The 14,028-nt window shown below is 32.7% G+C and overlaps 1 protein-coding gene across 7 annotated transcripts; it reads right to left on the bottom strand.

Annotated features, from left to right (window-relative positions):
* Positions 1 to 2,961: 2,961 nt before the first annotated feature.
* On the bottom strand, positions 2,962 to 9,847 carry LOC145043330 (disease resistance protein RPV1-like). 7 transcript variants are annotated; one of them, XM_078991972.1, is made up of 10 exons: positions 9,698 to 9,847; positions 8,392 to 9,058; positions 6,473 to 7,598; positions 6,061 to 6,384; positions 5,060 to 5,983; positions 4,326 to 4,974; positions 4,132 to 4,200; positions 3,926 to 4,049; positions 3,197 to 3,260; positions 2,962 to 3,071 (listed from the first exon to the last, which is right to left on the bottom strand). In XM_078991972.1, the coding sequence occupies exons 2-7, from the start codon at positions 8,922 to 8,924 to the stop codon at positions 4,133 to 4,135; spliced, it is 3,624 nt and encodes a 1,207-aa protein (XP_078848098.1). In that variant the 5' UTR covers positions 8,925 to 9,058; positions 9,698 to 9,847; the 3' UTR covers positions 2,962 to 3,071; positions 3,197 to 3,260; positions 3,926 to 4,049; position 4,132. The 7 variants fall into 7 exon arrangements, with proteins under 7 accessions (XP_078848098.1, XP_078848089.1, XP_078848104.1 ...); XM_078991963.1 differs by having other exon boundaries at positions 3,947 to 4,049; XM_078991978.1 differs by having other exon boundaries at positions 3,926 to 4,023.
* Positions 9,848 to 14,028: the final 4,181 nt, after the last annotated feature.

Here is a 14,028-nt window from a genome sequence, read left to right as displayed (position 1 = left end):
GCCCAATCATCAAAAACCCAAGACCAGGTCACATACGCTAAGTGTACGCCTAGTACGCCCGACGTACTAGATCGCATCCACGGAGTCGTGGATCCAGACGTGTACACGATGCGTACGCATTAGTACGCTCAGGTTACGTCCCCTTTAGCTCCTTCATCCATTAAGGCTATATTTGGCATACTAGCCGAAAAGCTAGCTGTTGAATAAAAAGCTAGCTGATAAAAAAAATGGCGTTTGGTAAAACTAGCTGAAAAGCTAGCTAAAATATATAAAATTATATAAAAAGACATTCAAGACTATGTGTTTCTATAATTAATTAAGGGGTATATTTGTAAAATTTTAAAAAAGCTCCTAAAAAGCTAGTCTAAGTAGCTTTTTAAAAAGCTAGCTTATAAGCTACTTCTTGGCTTACCAAACACGACAACATAGAAAAGCTCGAAAAATAAGGTAGCTTATCAACTAGCCGTGGCACGCCAAACACAGCCTAAGTCCTTATCATTTAAGACCAAACGTCCAAAATTTTGATCCATACCTTGGGGAACGTCTTAATCCATAAAGTCATTAACTTGGTGCCTTTGCATGGCTTAAATGGATCCAAATCTTAGATCTAGCATCCTACTTTCACCAAATGGGAATATGCTCATGCATGGTTGATCCTCAACCATCAAGATGCTAACTTTATGAACTAATTTCAGAAACATTAAGAGGGGCAACTCATAACTTCTACAATGAAAAAACCCCACTAGAACTCATGCATGGGACCAAAATGTGCTCAAAGCAAGCTCTAATCTAGATCTTGCAACAAAATCATCAAGATAGAGGCTTTATACCTTAATGAGGCTGAGAAATGAGTGTAGATTCTGGATCTAAAAGCTCCTACTTGACCAAGGCTCCTTCAAGCTTCTTCTTCTTTAAGGCTCACCAAGCACCTACTAAAACACACACAAAGGGTTATATCTCTCTAGATGAGCTAGGGTTTCGAAATAGGACTCAAAAGGGCAATATAGGCTGGGAAATGAGAGAACCTTAGGACATAAGGTTGCTTAAATAGGGTCCAAACCCTAAAATTAGGGTTTGTCCTCTAATGACGTACACCTAAGGTACGGGAGGTACACCTAGCGTACACACTCCCATCATGAAATTTCAATAACACCCCCTAAGGACCAAAATGGAAACTAAAAAATACACCAAGGGTCAAAATGAAAAATAGCTTGAATCGGGTGTTACAATTATACATTTGACTTATCTCTCTTTTATGATGTTTTGGTTAGTAAAACTAAGATTTAAAACTTCTCAATTGATGTTATTTTTGAATTCCTAATTGACTATACTCTAATGGCATTTATGAATTACTGTTGATATGATATTTGGGATGTTTTGTTACAAATGATTTTAAGTATTAACGACCATGATTTTTATTATAAATATGTTTTGTTACAAATTATGGTTTTCTATATATTCATAAAAAATAATAATTTGAGGCATTCCACCGACACCACAAACACCTTCTCCTTAAAATTCTTCACTCTATAAAAGACACTGTTTTCATTTTGTTTTTCAATTTTGACACTCTTTTTATTGCAATTTAAACATTATGTTTATGATTTTTTTTGCAATTGACCATTCACCCCATCACTCGGTTGCCACTTCTAATATGGCATGGGACTATGACTTGGCATTATTTGTTTAGGTGTCATTGGTGTTGCATGATGACATCTCCAACCTCATGCTTATTTTTTTCTATTGTTAGCCTCGTGCAACAGCCTCATGCATGGAATAAAGAACCATCTCTCTTTCTTTCCTACTCTTTTTTGCTTGTTTCTTAGACCGCCTGATGTCCATGGTTTATATGGAGCTTGCTAGGGTATTTTGAACATCTTGTTTTAGTGACTAAAGATGGCAAAAGTCAATAGCAAGCACTCCTAACAACTTAAACATAGTAAACAATCATGTTTTTGTGTTTCTAAAGCCTAACCGAGAGACAAGAAAGTGCAAGTATAATCCTTTGTCAAAATGAGATAACTGAGTCAAAGCTTTAAAAAAAAAAAAATAGTAACATGTCAACATACCACTTCAACATCCCATGCCACGTCAATAGTAGCAACCAGAAGACCAGATAAATGGTCAACAATGCAACAAAATCAAAAACATAGTGATTAAATTGCAAAAAATAAATAAATAAATAGTGACTTTAGTGCATTTACATTTTTAAACACTATATAAATCATAAATGATTTCACATTGTCATTCCATATGCTTAAACTATAAGTGATTCAAGAAATCAAATCATCAGAATTAAACTTAAGTAGTAAAATCGTCAAATATTAAACTAAATTAAAATCCCTTGCTTCCGCATATGAGATCAGTAGCAGTCCTTCAATGATGAAAAATAAGGATTTTGGTCACTGGTGTTTAAACATAAACAAAATCAACATTAAGCTTGTCAAAAGGGTGAAGAACATGACCAACAAAATCGAAACATGATTCCATTAGTCCAAGACCATAATATGAAACCTAAACAAAACCAGAAATAAGATTATTGGGAGAACAACACAAGATCATCTTTGTTTCTTATACAGAAATGGTGGTGTCATCTAGTTTTTTTAATTGTAAACTTTACTCTATTACACCATTGTAATTTAACTTTTGAGACAATGAAGGAAAAGAAGTGACCAATTAAGAACTGTACTTTCACTTTTTTCTCATTAGGACACTCTATGGTAATCTACTTGAATTTTTTTGAAACAGAATATGAGTAGCTATTTACCTTTTGCTCAGTTGCTTGTTTGGTCAAATGTTAAAAGTTGACTTGATGTTCTTGAAGCTGTTTCTGTAAGTCGGCATTGCTTGTTTCAAGCAATGCTATTTTCTGTTTCAAAAGTTGAGAAAAAAGAGAGATTCATAAGTTTTGTCTATATGTTCATTAAGGGTATTCACCGGAAATGTAACAAACGTCTTTACTTGAAGCTCTTCAAATATGTGGAAGAGAAATAAGGCTGTTTCTGAGGAAACCTAAACTTTTTGCTAGTGTTATTTCCATCTCAACTTCCACAATTCTTCTTTCTTAATCCCTATAACAGGAAGAGAAATAACATGTCAGAGGTAACTCTAGATGTTATAAATGTAAGTACACATGCAGAAAGAGAGGAATGGGAAAGAGAAAGTACAAATTAAGAAATTGTAGTTAAAAGCAAACCTCTTTGGAATTCTTCATAAGCAAATGAGATAATAATATTCTGCTCTCAGCATCCTGCCATAACCTAGTAAAATCAAATGATACGGTCTTTTAGGCTCATAATTAGCATGACTAAATTCAATTTTAGAGGGGATAATAAAAAGCATAATACTATCCTCAAGAATCCTCCAATTACAAACACTGTATTTCATGTATAATTGATCCAGAAATGATTTAATTTCCACCAACATAGAAGCTGTAAATAGGAATTACAAATGACATGATCATACCAAATAAAAAACCCTGAGATTTTACATTTTTACTTTTTGGAAACTACGTAAACTCATAGCAAGTAAGATTTCCAAATTTATTGATCAATGTTTGAATGTTTTATTCCAAATGACTATGAACAAATATTGTATTCTGTACTTTTGTGCCAAAATATTGTAAGGAGTATATATTGGTTAATGTTGAACATAAGATCGGTTTATATATGAACACAACCAACTCTGTGTTTTTCCCAGTTTGGTTGTTTTTTTTTGCTCAATAGGTCATTAAATTTATAATTGACCAGCTAAATAGGTTTACATATATACCATATTGGCTACCCAAAAAATGTCCACAAAGTTGGTTGTGCTGAGTGAAAAAAAGTGTCATTTTCCCTAAAATATATACAACCTGGTATTATTTATATTTTGAAGAACCAACTCTGGGACAGGAAAACACCAAAACTAAAAGCACCTTCATTACCATTAGAAAATGTAGAACAACCTGAAAGAAGACTGCATAGAGATGAGGAAAGGAAAGTGTAAGTCTGCTGAGTGAAAAAGTATTGCCTTCACTGCCAGCTGGAAATACATTTATTTATTTATTGCTGTGTAAACATATTAGAAATAAGTTGGTTTGTGTGCTTGTTTATACAAGTTATGAGAAAAGGGTTTATAGGATAAAAGTACCTTATGGGCCATGATCCACTGGTACGCCAGACGTCCTTTGGGACACAGCTTTAAAGGAAAATATTTTATCTAACAAAAAAGAAATAGATTAAAATTTTTGAAATGATTGCAGAAAATGAAAACATGAAATAAAATACTATCACTTAGTTATTATCAGCATTAACTAAAAAGTATTACATAAAAATGACATGTACCTTTAAAGTGGGCGCCTTCTACACACAGATAATAATAGTTCAGTAGAGCTATATCAAGGCTAGGCCACAGAATGCGATCTTTGCTTAGGATGTATTCTCCTGTTGTTGTTTGGAATGCAGTGAGATCTCCACCAATGATGTGATTCCATGACTTGTAATAACTCAACACATCTTCTTCTTCTTCTTTTTCTTCTTCTTTTTCTTCTTCTTCTCCATCATCATACACAAAACTTACCCCACACTCCTTGCTAACTGCATCACCAATATCATCTGGTGCCCACCCCACAGTAACAATAACGTGGTCACCACATTCCATCTCATTCATCCCAAACATCCAATGGCTTAACAATATTACACAATCTCCACCTGCATAGACACTGTCAATGTAATGGTCGTATATCCAGGTGAGATTCTTTGTTATATTACTAAGTTTGATCACTGGAAAATCAAGGAGAACATAATCTACTAATACAAGCTTCTCATCAGGAAATGGAGAAGCCAACTGACAACAAAAATTTAATCCAGTGAGGTGGTTAGGAGATGATGGGATGGTAAATGACATCGATAGCCCTGTGGTTCTATCTGTAATCCAATTCGGCATCGCTTGGCCTTCATAAATTGTGCTGAATATTCCAAATTCGTAATATATCTGACAAATACAACCACCTTTATTAAACACGGTAATAATTATGTACATAGATAATCACACAAAGACATAGTTAACCAAAGCAAACCTGGATTTCAGATTCCTCTGATTCTCCATAACTAGAAGAAGTTGTCACGTGCTTTCCGTTAAGAAAGTCTAGCTTACTCCAACCCAAACTACATAATAGCTTTTCCTCAACCCCTGCCATTGGTTGGATTTTCACCATACCTTCAAATTCAAATGATGAAAATGCCACGATCCTCCGTCCTAGTGAGAACTGGAGTGGAGACATGTGTGGATCAAATACAACTTTTCGTATCAAAGGCTTATTAGAATCGAAATGAAGGTTCAAATGTGTGAGTGTATGTGGAAGATGCTCGACTGTCGTCAGCATTTTACAATCTCTCATACTAAGTGTCTCAAGCCTAGGAAGGGTTTTTACACAACTAGGCAGGGAAACGATAGGATTTTCATCCAGATATAATTTTTTTAGCATATACAGGCAACTGAAATCCATGGGAAAGGATTCAGTGGACAAATTATTATTCTCAAGTGACAACCTTACTAAAGATCTCGGTAAAGAAATCACAGAAAACTTTGAATAACTTGGCATAGCGTGGAGAACAACAGTGGACGAAGACGTTATTGTGTTTATGCGAATATTGTTAGACTTCAACATTTCCGATGAATCCATATCCCTAATCTTGATTTGAGATTCACCGATATAACAACCGTTTAGCAATAGTGTTTTAACTTTCTTTAACATCCCTAAGCTTCTTGGAAGTTTTTCAAGCTTCTTGCAGTAGCTCAGATCAATGAGGGCAAGTTCAAAACATTGCTCAATTGATTCACAAACCTCAAGTAATCCAATACAGCCTTTGAGTATTAAACCCTCAAGTTTAGGGAGGTGATCGAAGCCACGAACACTACGAATCTGTTCACAGAAACTTAAATTAAGAATCTTCAATGATCCAAGCAATCTTTTGTCTTTTGTGCACGATCCAATCAATTGCTGAAATTGAGATAAGATGCAATATAAGTGAAGTTTGTCAAATGGGCATACAACAGTAATACATGGAGATAAGTTACCTTTAACCTCTTATGAAGTCGTTGTGGATAGCTATAACAAATCTCAAATGATTCAATGTTGCTATATGACATGTCAAGAGCAACCACATTCTCCATTGGTAAGTCTGAAGGTATAGATTTCAAAGGGAGCCCATGCATACTCAACCATCTTAATTCTTTTGGGAAATTCTTGTAAGAGCCCGTTATTTGAACATAATTAAGTTGTAGAAGCATTAGCCTATCCATCTTACTCAATGCATCTGTTTTGAACTCAAGTGATCCATTTAACTTCTTTTTCTCAAGCATTCTCATGTCAAGGGTAAGGCCTAGAACATTTTTCGTACCCTAAGAAGGGGATGAAAAAATATTTTAAAATGTTAGACATGTATATAGAAATACAAACTGCTTTAAACAACTATACATAGCCCCTTACCGTTTCTTGATCCAATACCATAAACGACTCATGGCCCCATAATCGACTTCGTTCCCATGGTTTGTAAAGTGATTCTTCACGTACCAAAAATCTTCCCATCTCTTGAACTAACTGATGCATCATCAATTCATTATTCCATCCGATACTAAGAAGGCATTTGTCGATGAGATTCGTGATCCCAGTTTTTGTTTCTATACCGCATGCCTCTAATATTGTTACAGTAAAATCTCTATCCATTCCAAAAAAAGTACAAGCAATATACTTAAATAAGTCCTTATCATTTTCTGATGGAAAAGAATCAAAGCTCATTCTCAAGATATTATTTATAGGGGAATCATTTTCTTTCTTTAGTCTGTCTATGTAACCCTCCCAATAAGTTACATCTCGATTATGTAGAGACCTACCCAAAACTTTAAGAGCCATAGGATGTCCTTCACAATATTTCACAATTTTTTGTGACACCTCTTCATAACCAGGCTTGGGATCGTTGCACATGAATGCATGAAAACACAAAAGTTTTTGTGATTCAGTAGTAGACAAGCCTTCAAGCTTGTGCTCTACATGATTGGGTTTAATCTTCGTTTTGAATGGTGAACAACTCTGTGTCAACCATGCGTCCTTTGTTGTTATTAGAATTTTGCTTCCTGGGTGAAAACCTTTGCTTCCAAGTAATACATCTAGCTGATCGATACTACTAACATCATCAAGAACTAGAAACACCTTTTTACGGGCTACTACACTCTCTATCATTGAGGTGTATATAGAAACATCCCGAACTTGAACTAAACTTGGTTTGGAAATGTCATCATAGAGTTGTTTTTGTACATCAATCATCCCATTATATTTTTCATCACATCGCCTACTGATATCTGCAATGAAGCTGCTTTTGTCAAATTCATGAGAATGTAGCACATAGACATATTTGGCTAAAGACGTCTTCCCAATCCCACCCATACCCAAAATAGTAAGTATATCTGGCATATGTGATGATGCATCTTTCAACCATGATATGATGAATTTAATGGAATCTTTCATCCCAATAAGTTGTGGTGGTGGAAACCTTGAGGATATGTGCAATCTACGGAAGATGTCCTTGACAATTTCATCAATGAACTCCACCTCTAGCCTAGAATTTCATTTTAGTAAGAAAAACAAATCATAATAAAAAAAAACTAACATGTCATTCTGAAGAATTATTTTTCCAATGATCCAAATCAAAATTACATATTAAGCTATTATATAATTATGTTTTTCATATCATAACTTTTTGGTATTTGCACTTCTAACCAATAACCATGTAAGCATCTAATGTGCAAGGTCATAATTATCATCTATAAAAGGACTAGAGCCACTAATGTAATACAAGAATTCATTAAAGCACCACCAAAGTTCATTGTGTTTCTACAAAACCACCGAACTTAAATCACAATGCGGTTATGAATGAATCGAAACAAAATGTAAGTGAACAGTAATAAGTTAAAACTCAATATTTACAACTAAAAGCATTAAAATATCATAATAAAAGTTGATATAATTTGAAGGAAGAATGCTATCAGAAATAGTACATGCATTACAACTGTTTAAAATTTGGTTTATTAATTAAAAGTATACCAAATCATTAAAATGCACTATCTACATGAACTAATTTTAATAAAATAATAAATGCATAGCAAATGTGTTAAAATTAGCAGGATGGCTTAACCGGCCTATATGAATTAATTTGTGAGATCACTTAATTGCAAAAACGATATTGAATTCGAAGCATATATTTGTCCAAAATAAATGCATCAAAAAAATATGCCTGTTTGATGAATATGAAGGATGTGTTGAAATGCATAAGGAGAAGACAATCTTCAATCTTCATTCACTAATTAAACTATAATAAAGGAGTATGGAAATATGGATAAGAGAGTGGTTACCTTCCATTTGCATCCTTCCCTTTTAAACCAGCAACTTCTACGAGCGCTTTATACCATTTTTCCATCTTTTGAGCCAATTTACTTCTTTTATTTGAATTTGTCTCTGCTTCCATCTTTTGTCTATGCTTAGCCATTGCATCTCCAAAGCTATTTTCTTGGTTCCTGACATGGGTGGGCTCAATATGATAAAAGATGGGGATTACAACATGATTTGATTTCATACGTTGCTCAAGGATCAATACTAGTTCATCAAGACACCAGGTGGAAATAGCATAATTTTCAGACAAAATGACAACAGAAGCTCTAGATGCTTTAATGGCACTCTCCAAATCTGGTTTCAGATCTTCCCCAGTTTCAATCTCTTCATCATCCAAGAAGGTGGTGATATTGGCATGAATGAGGGCATTATAAAGGTGATTAGTGAAACTCTTACGAGTGTCAACACCTCTGAAATTTAAAAATACATCATATCTATGATCATGAGTTGATGAAGAAGATGAAGATCCTCCAGAAAATTCAGAGAGAACAACCATTATGAGTTATTGGTTGATGACCTTTCACATTTCCCACGACTTTGTGTATATCAATAAGTGTTGTGTTCTGAAGCTTTTGAATCCCACACTTTCCTCAATTGCGCCTCAATCTCAAGATCCCATACATAAAAACTCTACAAAAAAAAATCAAGTTATTACTAACTTATATAACTTAAGTCTCATCAAAACAATTTAAACCTTGACAATGATATATTCTACATAATAAAAAACTTTAAGTGTTTAAATAACAATACATATGCACCTGCAAACTTTTCCATGTGAATTCAATAAACTTCAGAAATAACCAGCATATATACAGCTATGTATTGATATAGTATCATAATAATATTGAGATGGGAATTGTTTCAAAACTGCTTAATTACTCGGTTAATTAAATTGATTAACCTGTTTTTCCAGTTAAGTTCGGTGCAAGAAATTATCGAACCAATGTATTCAATTAAACTAAACCATTCTGGAAACAACTAAAATATCCATTATTACATCATATGAAAGGAACTGCAGAACATATAGGCAATTTCCAAACTTTCAATAGATATGAACAAACAATTAAAAGATCCAAACATAAGAAAGAATAAGTTTCTTGACATAGTTATTGTTTATAGATCCCCAATATTAGCAAGAACAATCTTTTCAAATTTGAATTTGTCTATCCATATAATATGAATTTGAACCTCACAAATTACACAACTTCTGAGCTTTTAATCACAAAAGTCTATACGATGTGAAACTAACTTGTAAGAATGTGACTTTACCTGCCTACAGAACTACGGTGAGGCCTGAAACAGCGAGAATTGCAGAAGATCAAATGGAGACGAGGAGGACGACGAGTGAAAACTGCAGAACCAACGCTGGTAAACGGCAAGTCAACGAGATAGAAAAGGGAGATAGCGAGAGAGGTGAGAGAGAATGTTTTACCTTGCTATGGAGGGGCTTTTATGATATTTCCTCTTTTAATTATTCTTTTACAAAAAATGTTATCGTATTTTTATCGCAAGTTACAGAAATGGTCCTTACGGTTGTTAAAACATTGCAGTTTCTGTCAGAACTTTTTATTTATAAGGGGTCCATTAAGCATGGAGGTTGTTGCGGTTTTTGTCCCCCTGCCAATGTGAAATGACTAAAATGCCATTTGTGTTATAGTTTTAATGTAACACCCAAGTTTTATACAACCGGTAAATAGAAATATATAAACGTGTAGATCATTCAGATCTCTCTACAACTTAAAAAAACATTAAAAAATTGAAATAAAAAGTTAACATCTTTCTTAATCAACTTTGGCTTTAGTCAAATTGTAAATAATTACTCATTGTCTACTTTGCCTTGAAGATGATTATTTTGTTATAGTTTTTGTAATCATATTAATCTAGAAGTCCTATAGAAAAAAAGATGGTAAAAATAGATTTTAAAAATTTTAAATTAATTTAGGTGTTTTAAAGTTCTTTCTTGTTATTGAAATGATCGATACTAATATATGGATTGTATGTGTAAAAAAATTGTGCGTTAGAATTATGAGTATGGACTTGGGTGTAAGCATGTTAACACCGCATAAACCTATTAGATATGTTCATTGTCGTTAGCAACAAGGGACTTGGTGTGCATAATAGTCTTTTAATGTTTTAACTGGTTATCAAAAGTTAATTAGAAAAGTCATTTATTTGACATTACTCAGCCAATCTCATTTGTTATCCAAACATTGAGCCAGTTTAAGCATGCTTCATGGAAGTCGCATTTAAATTTAGCCACTTGAATACTAAGGTACTTCAAATGTAATCCTATCAATATTAACAAGTCTTTTAGCTTGAGGTTAGCGGCATACATAAATGCTAATGGGGGAATGTGTTAGCATTAGAAGGTCAGTTACAAGTTTATGTTTGGTATGTGGAATTAAAGTCATTAATCTCTTGAAAGAGAAAGAAATAGATCATTTTTTTTTGAACGACATAAGATATATATATATATATATATATATATATATATATATATATATATATATATATATATATATATATATATATATATATATATATATATAAAATAAAAAAAATAAAAAAAAAAAAACTTAAGGTATAGCAAGAAACTAGCCTAAGACAACAAACATTACAAGTTCATAAGATGTTGGAGCCATGAGTTCCAACTCTAGCAACCTTTTTGTTTCTCGAAAAAACCAACTAAACGAATACAAAACAATGAAATCAACTAACATATCCTTTCTGTACTTCTTAGTCTGCAAGATTAAACCATTTCTGAAGCACCAAATAACCCACATTCCTGTCATCAGAACCATTACCACCACCTCCTTCTTGTCTTGTCTCCTTCTTGTCTTGTCTCACATGCAGGCCATGCACCCATTATTGAGCTTCCTTAATCATCATGAAAGACGGGTTTGGGAATCCCAGCCACATAACAATCCGAGACCAAACCTGTTTTGCAATCTCACATTGAAAGAACACGTGATCATTAAGACTCCAATTGATCATCACATATCAAACATCTGAATGATGGTATATCAGTAATTCCTCTGCGAGACAAATTTAGCCTCGTAGGAAATCTATCCAATGTTATTCTCCAAATTAGAATATTTACTTTTATAGGAACATCTGTTCCATTTCATAACCACTGCCGGCAGCGACCCAACATCCAACGCTTCTCTAAGCGAAGCCACTGTGTACTCACCCTCATCGCCAAGATGCCAAGTCCACATAAAGAAATAGACCATTATTTATACATCTTCCATATAGTCCAAATAATATGTTGTAGCTTCCGTTACATGTGAAGTTTGTGGAACATAAAGCTTTTTGAGATACGAAAATTTAAATTATCAGTTACATGTTGAATTTTTATGCGATAACATCTTCGCGATTGTGGTCTTTAAACCCATTTTTAGACGAAAGGGCCAAGCATATTAAGATTGGATTAATATGAACCTACGAAAAAATATCATATTGTATTACCAAAGGTTGTAAAGACTAACTCTTAAGAACAAATTGTAGATACTTCTACTAAAACCTTGAAAAGAATCCAACACACCTATTTGTAGGGGGGGGGGGGGGGGGGGGGGGGTTAGAAAATTGGTTTAGCCAATTTTTAAAAATGGATTTTTTCCAATTTCATAAACAAATTTTCAAATCCTTAGCATTATCAAAATGAATAAAGGTTGATATATTTGTATGTTTTATTTATGATACCTTCGTTTTGGTATATATCACACGTTCAAAATGAAATCAAGGTGAATGAGAAATTAATATCTAAAGTTAGGTAGTTGGATGAATTAGAAAAAGAGTTTTAATGGGTTTAATAAATCGTGTGTGTGTGTGTCTATATATATATATATATATATATATATATATATATATATATATATATACACACACACACACACACGGGAGGAAGAAAAATATGGTAACAAACATGACTAATGATGCGAAAGGTAATGATAGTTGATAGTGACAGTAGTCAAATAAAAGAAAAACATGGTAACGAAAACACTAAAGTATCCTCATATGTAATGCACATGCAATTTGATGGGTATATTTTAACCTGTTTTAAAAAAACGTCCGATATCTAACATTCCAAATTTCAAACCAAAAAATTCTTTTTAAAAACTAGATTATACATTAAAAACTCATTTCTGAAAACTTATTGTAATATTCCTTTTCGTTGAAAGCACAAAGTTTAAACAAAAGTAAATTACAAAACCAACGGAAGTTGGATAGCAGAATAACTTTGAGGAGAATGTACAATCCTGTTGTGCCCTTTACTCGAACAACCTAAAAAAAATTTACTTAACAATATAAGCATAAAGATTAGTGAGTTCCATAGTATACCATATATTCCACCATACATATATATATATATATATATATATATATATATATATATATATATATATATATATATATATATATATATATATATATATATATATATATATAACAAAGGATCTTGGCTTCAGTTAATACATCATCACTCTAATCAAGCATGAGATACCAACATACATACCAACCATAGGTACCCTGTCATCAGATCATTACCTGCTCTCAACCATCTTACGATCATTGGTTCTGAACCATCATACAATCACTGACTCTCATCCGTCCCACAACCATACCAATGCTACCACTAATATTGATGATGGGCTTATGAATGCATAATCATACGTAATTATTAAATAAGATAAACAATCGGATACATAATTCTACCTGAGTGAAAGATCTATATGCTTAATAATCATTATAGAATGGTGTTTCCTAGATAATATATGATCCTAAAGGACCATACTAACAAAATCTTGATTCACATATATTATTTTAAGAGTTTAATTTTTGATAAATATTTATAACTCTTGTAATTAATTGGAAATTATTTATTTCATGAAAATATTAATTTGCAATTTTAATTATCAAATATATCATAAGGTATGATTTATTATAGCATGTACTTTCTTAAAGAGGTTTTTGTCTTATATATATATATATATATATATATATATATATATATATATATATATATATATACACACACACACCCATACATACACACACATACAGACACCCACACACACACACACACACACACACACACATATATATATATATATATATATATATATATATATGTGTGTGTGTGTGTGTGTGTTTGTGTGTGTATGTGTTTAAGTTATAAAATATGGAAAAGTTTTATATAAAAATATTCATTGTTTTCTTCTTTAAAATTGTAACACAAAGATGGGAAAAGGGATAGTTTTCTTTGATTTGTTTAATACTCATGTCATGCTTAAGAAGCATGGCTATTTTACATCAAAAGGCACAAGTCTTAAAGTGCTAAGACTCGTGGGTTAAAGACTAGTCAAAATGAGTTAAATACTTGGAAACTAGCTTCTTTTTTCTCTTGATCATTTTCTATGAAGTACTCTACTCTCCATACTATCTCTTGTTTTGTCTCTTAAAGTGTTAAGATCATAATGGAAGAAGATGATACTTACACTTCTTTTTGATTCATTACTTTAATTTTGAGTTAAAGCTTAAGAGTGTTCTTATTATACAAGGACTAACATCCATATCAAGTTGAGCTATTGTTGGTGTTT

This window comes from Lactuca saligna, chromosome 1 (assembly GCF_052625555.1).
Source record: "Lactuca saligna cultivar CGN05327 chromosome 1, ASM5262555v1, whole genome shotgun sequence".
In the NCBI taxonomy this organism is placed as follows: Eukaryota; Viridiplantae; Streptophyta; class Magnoliopsida; order Asterales; family Asteraceae; genus Lactuca; species Lactuca saligna.
Note: the sequence above shows the minus strand (reverse complement) of the source record. Positions and strands in the feature narration are given on the sequence as shown.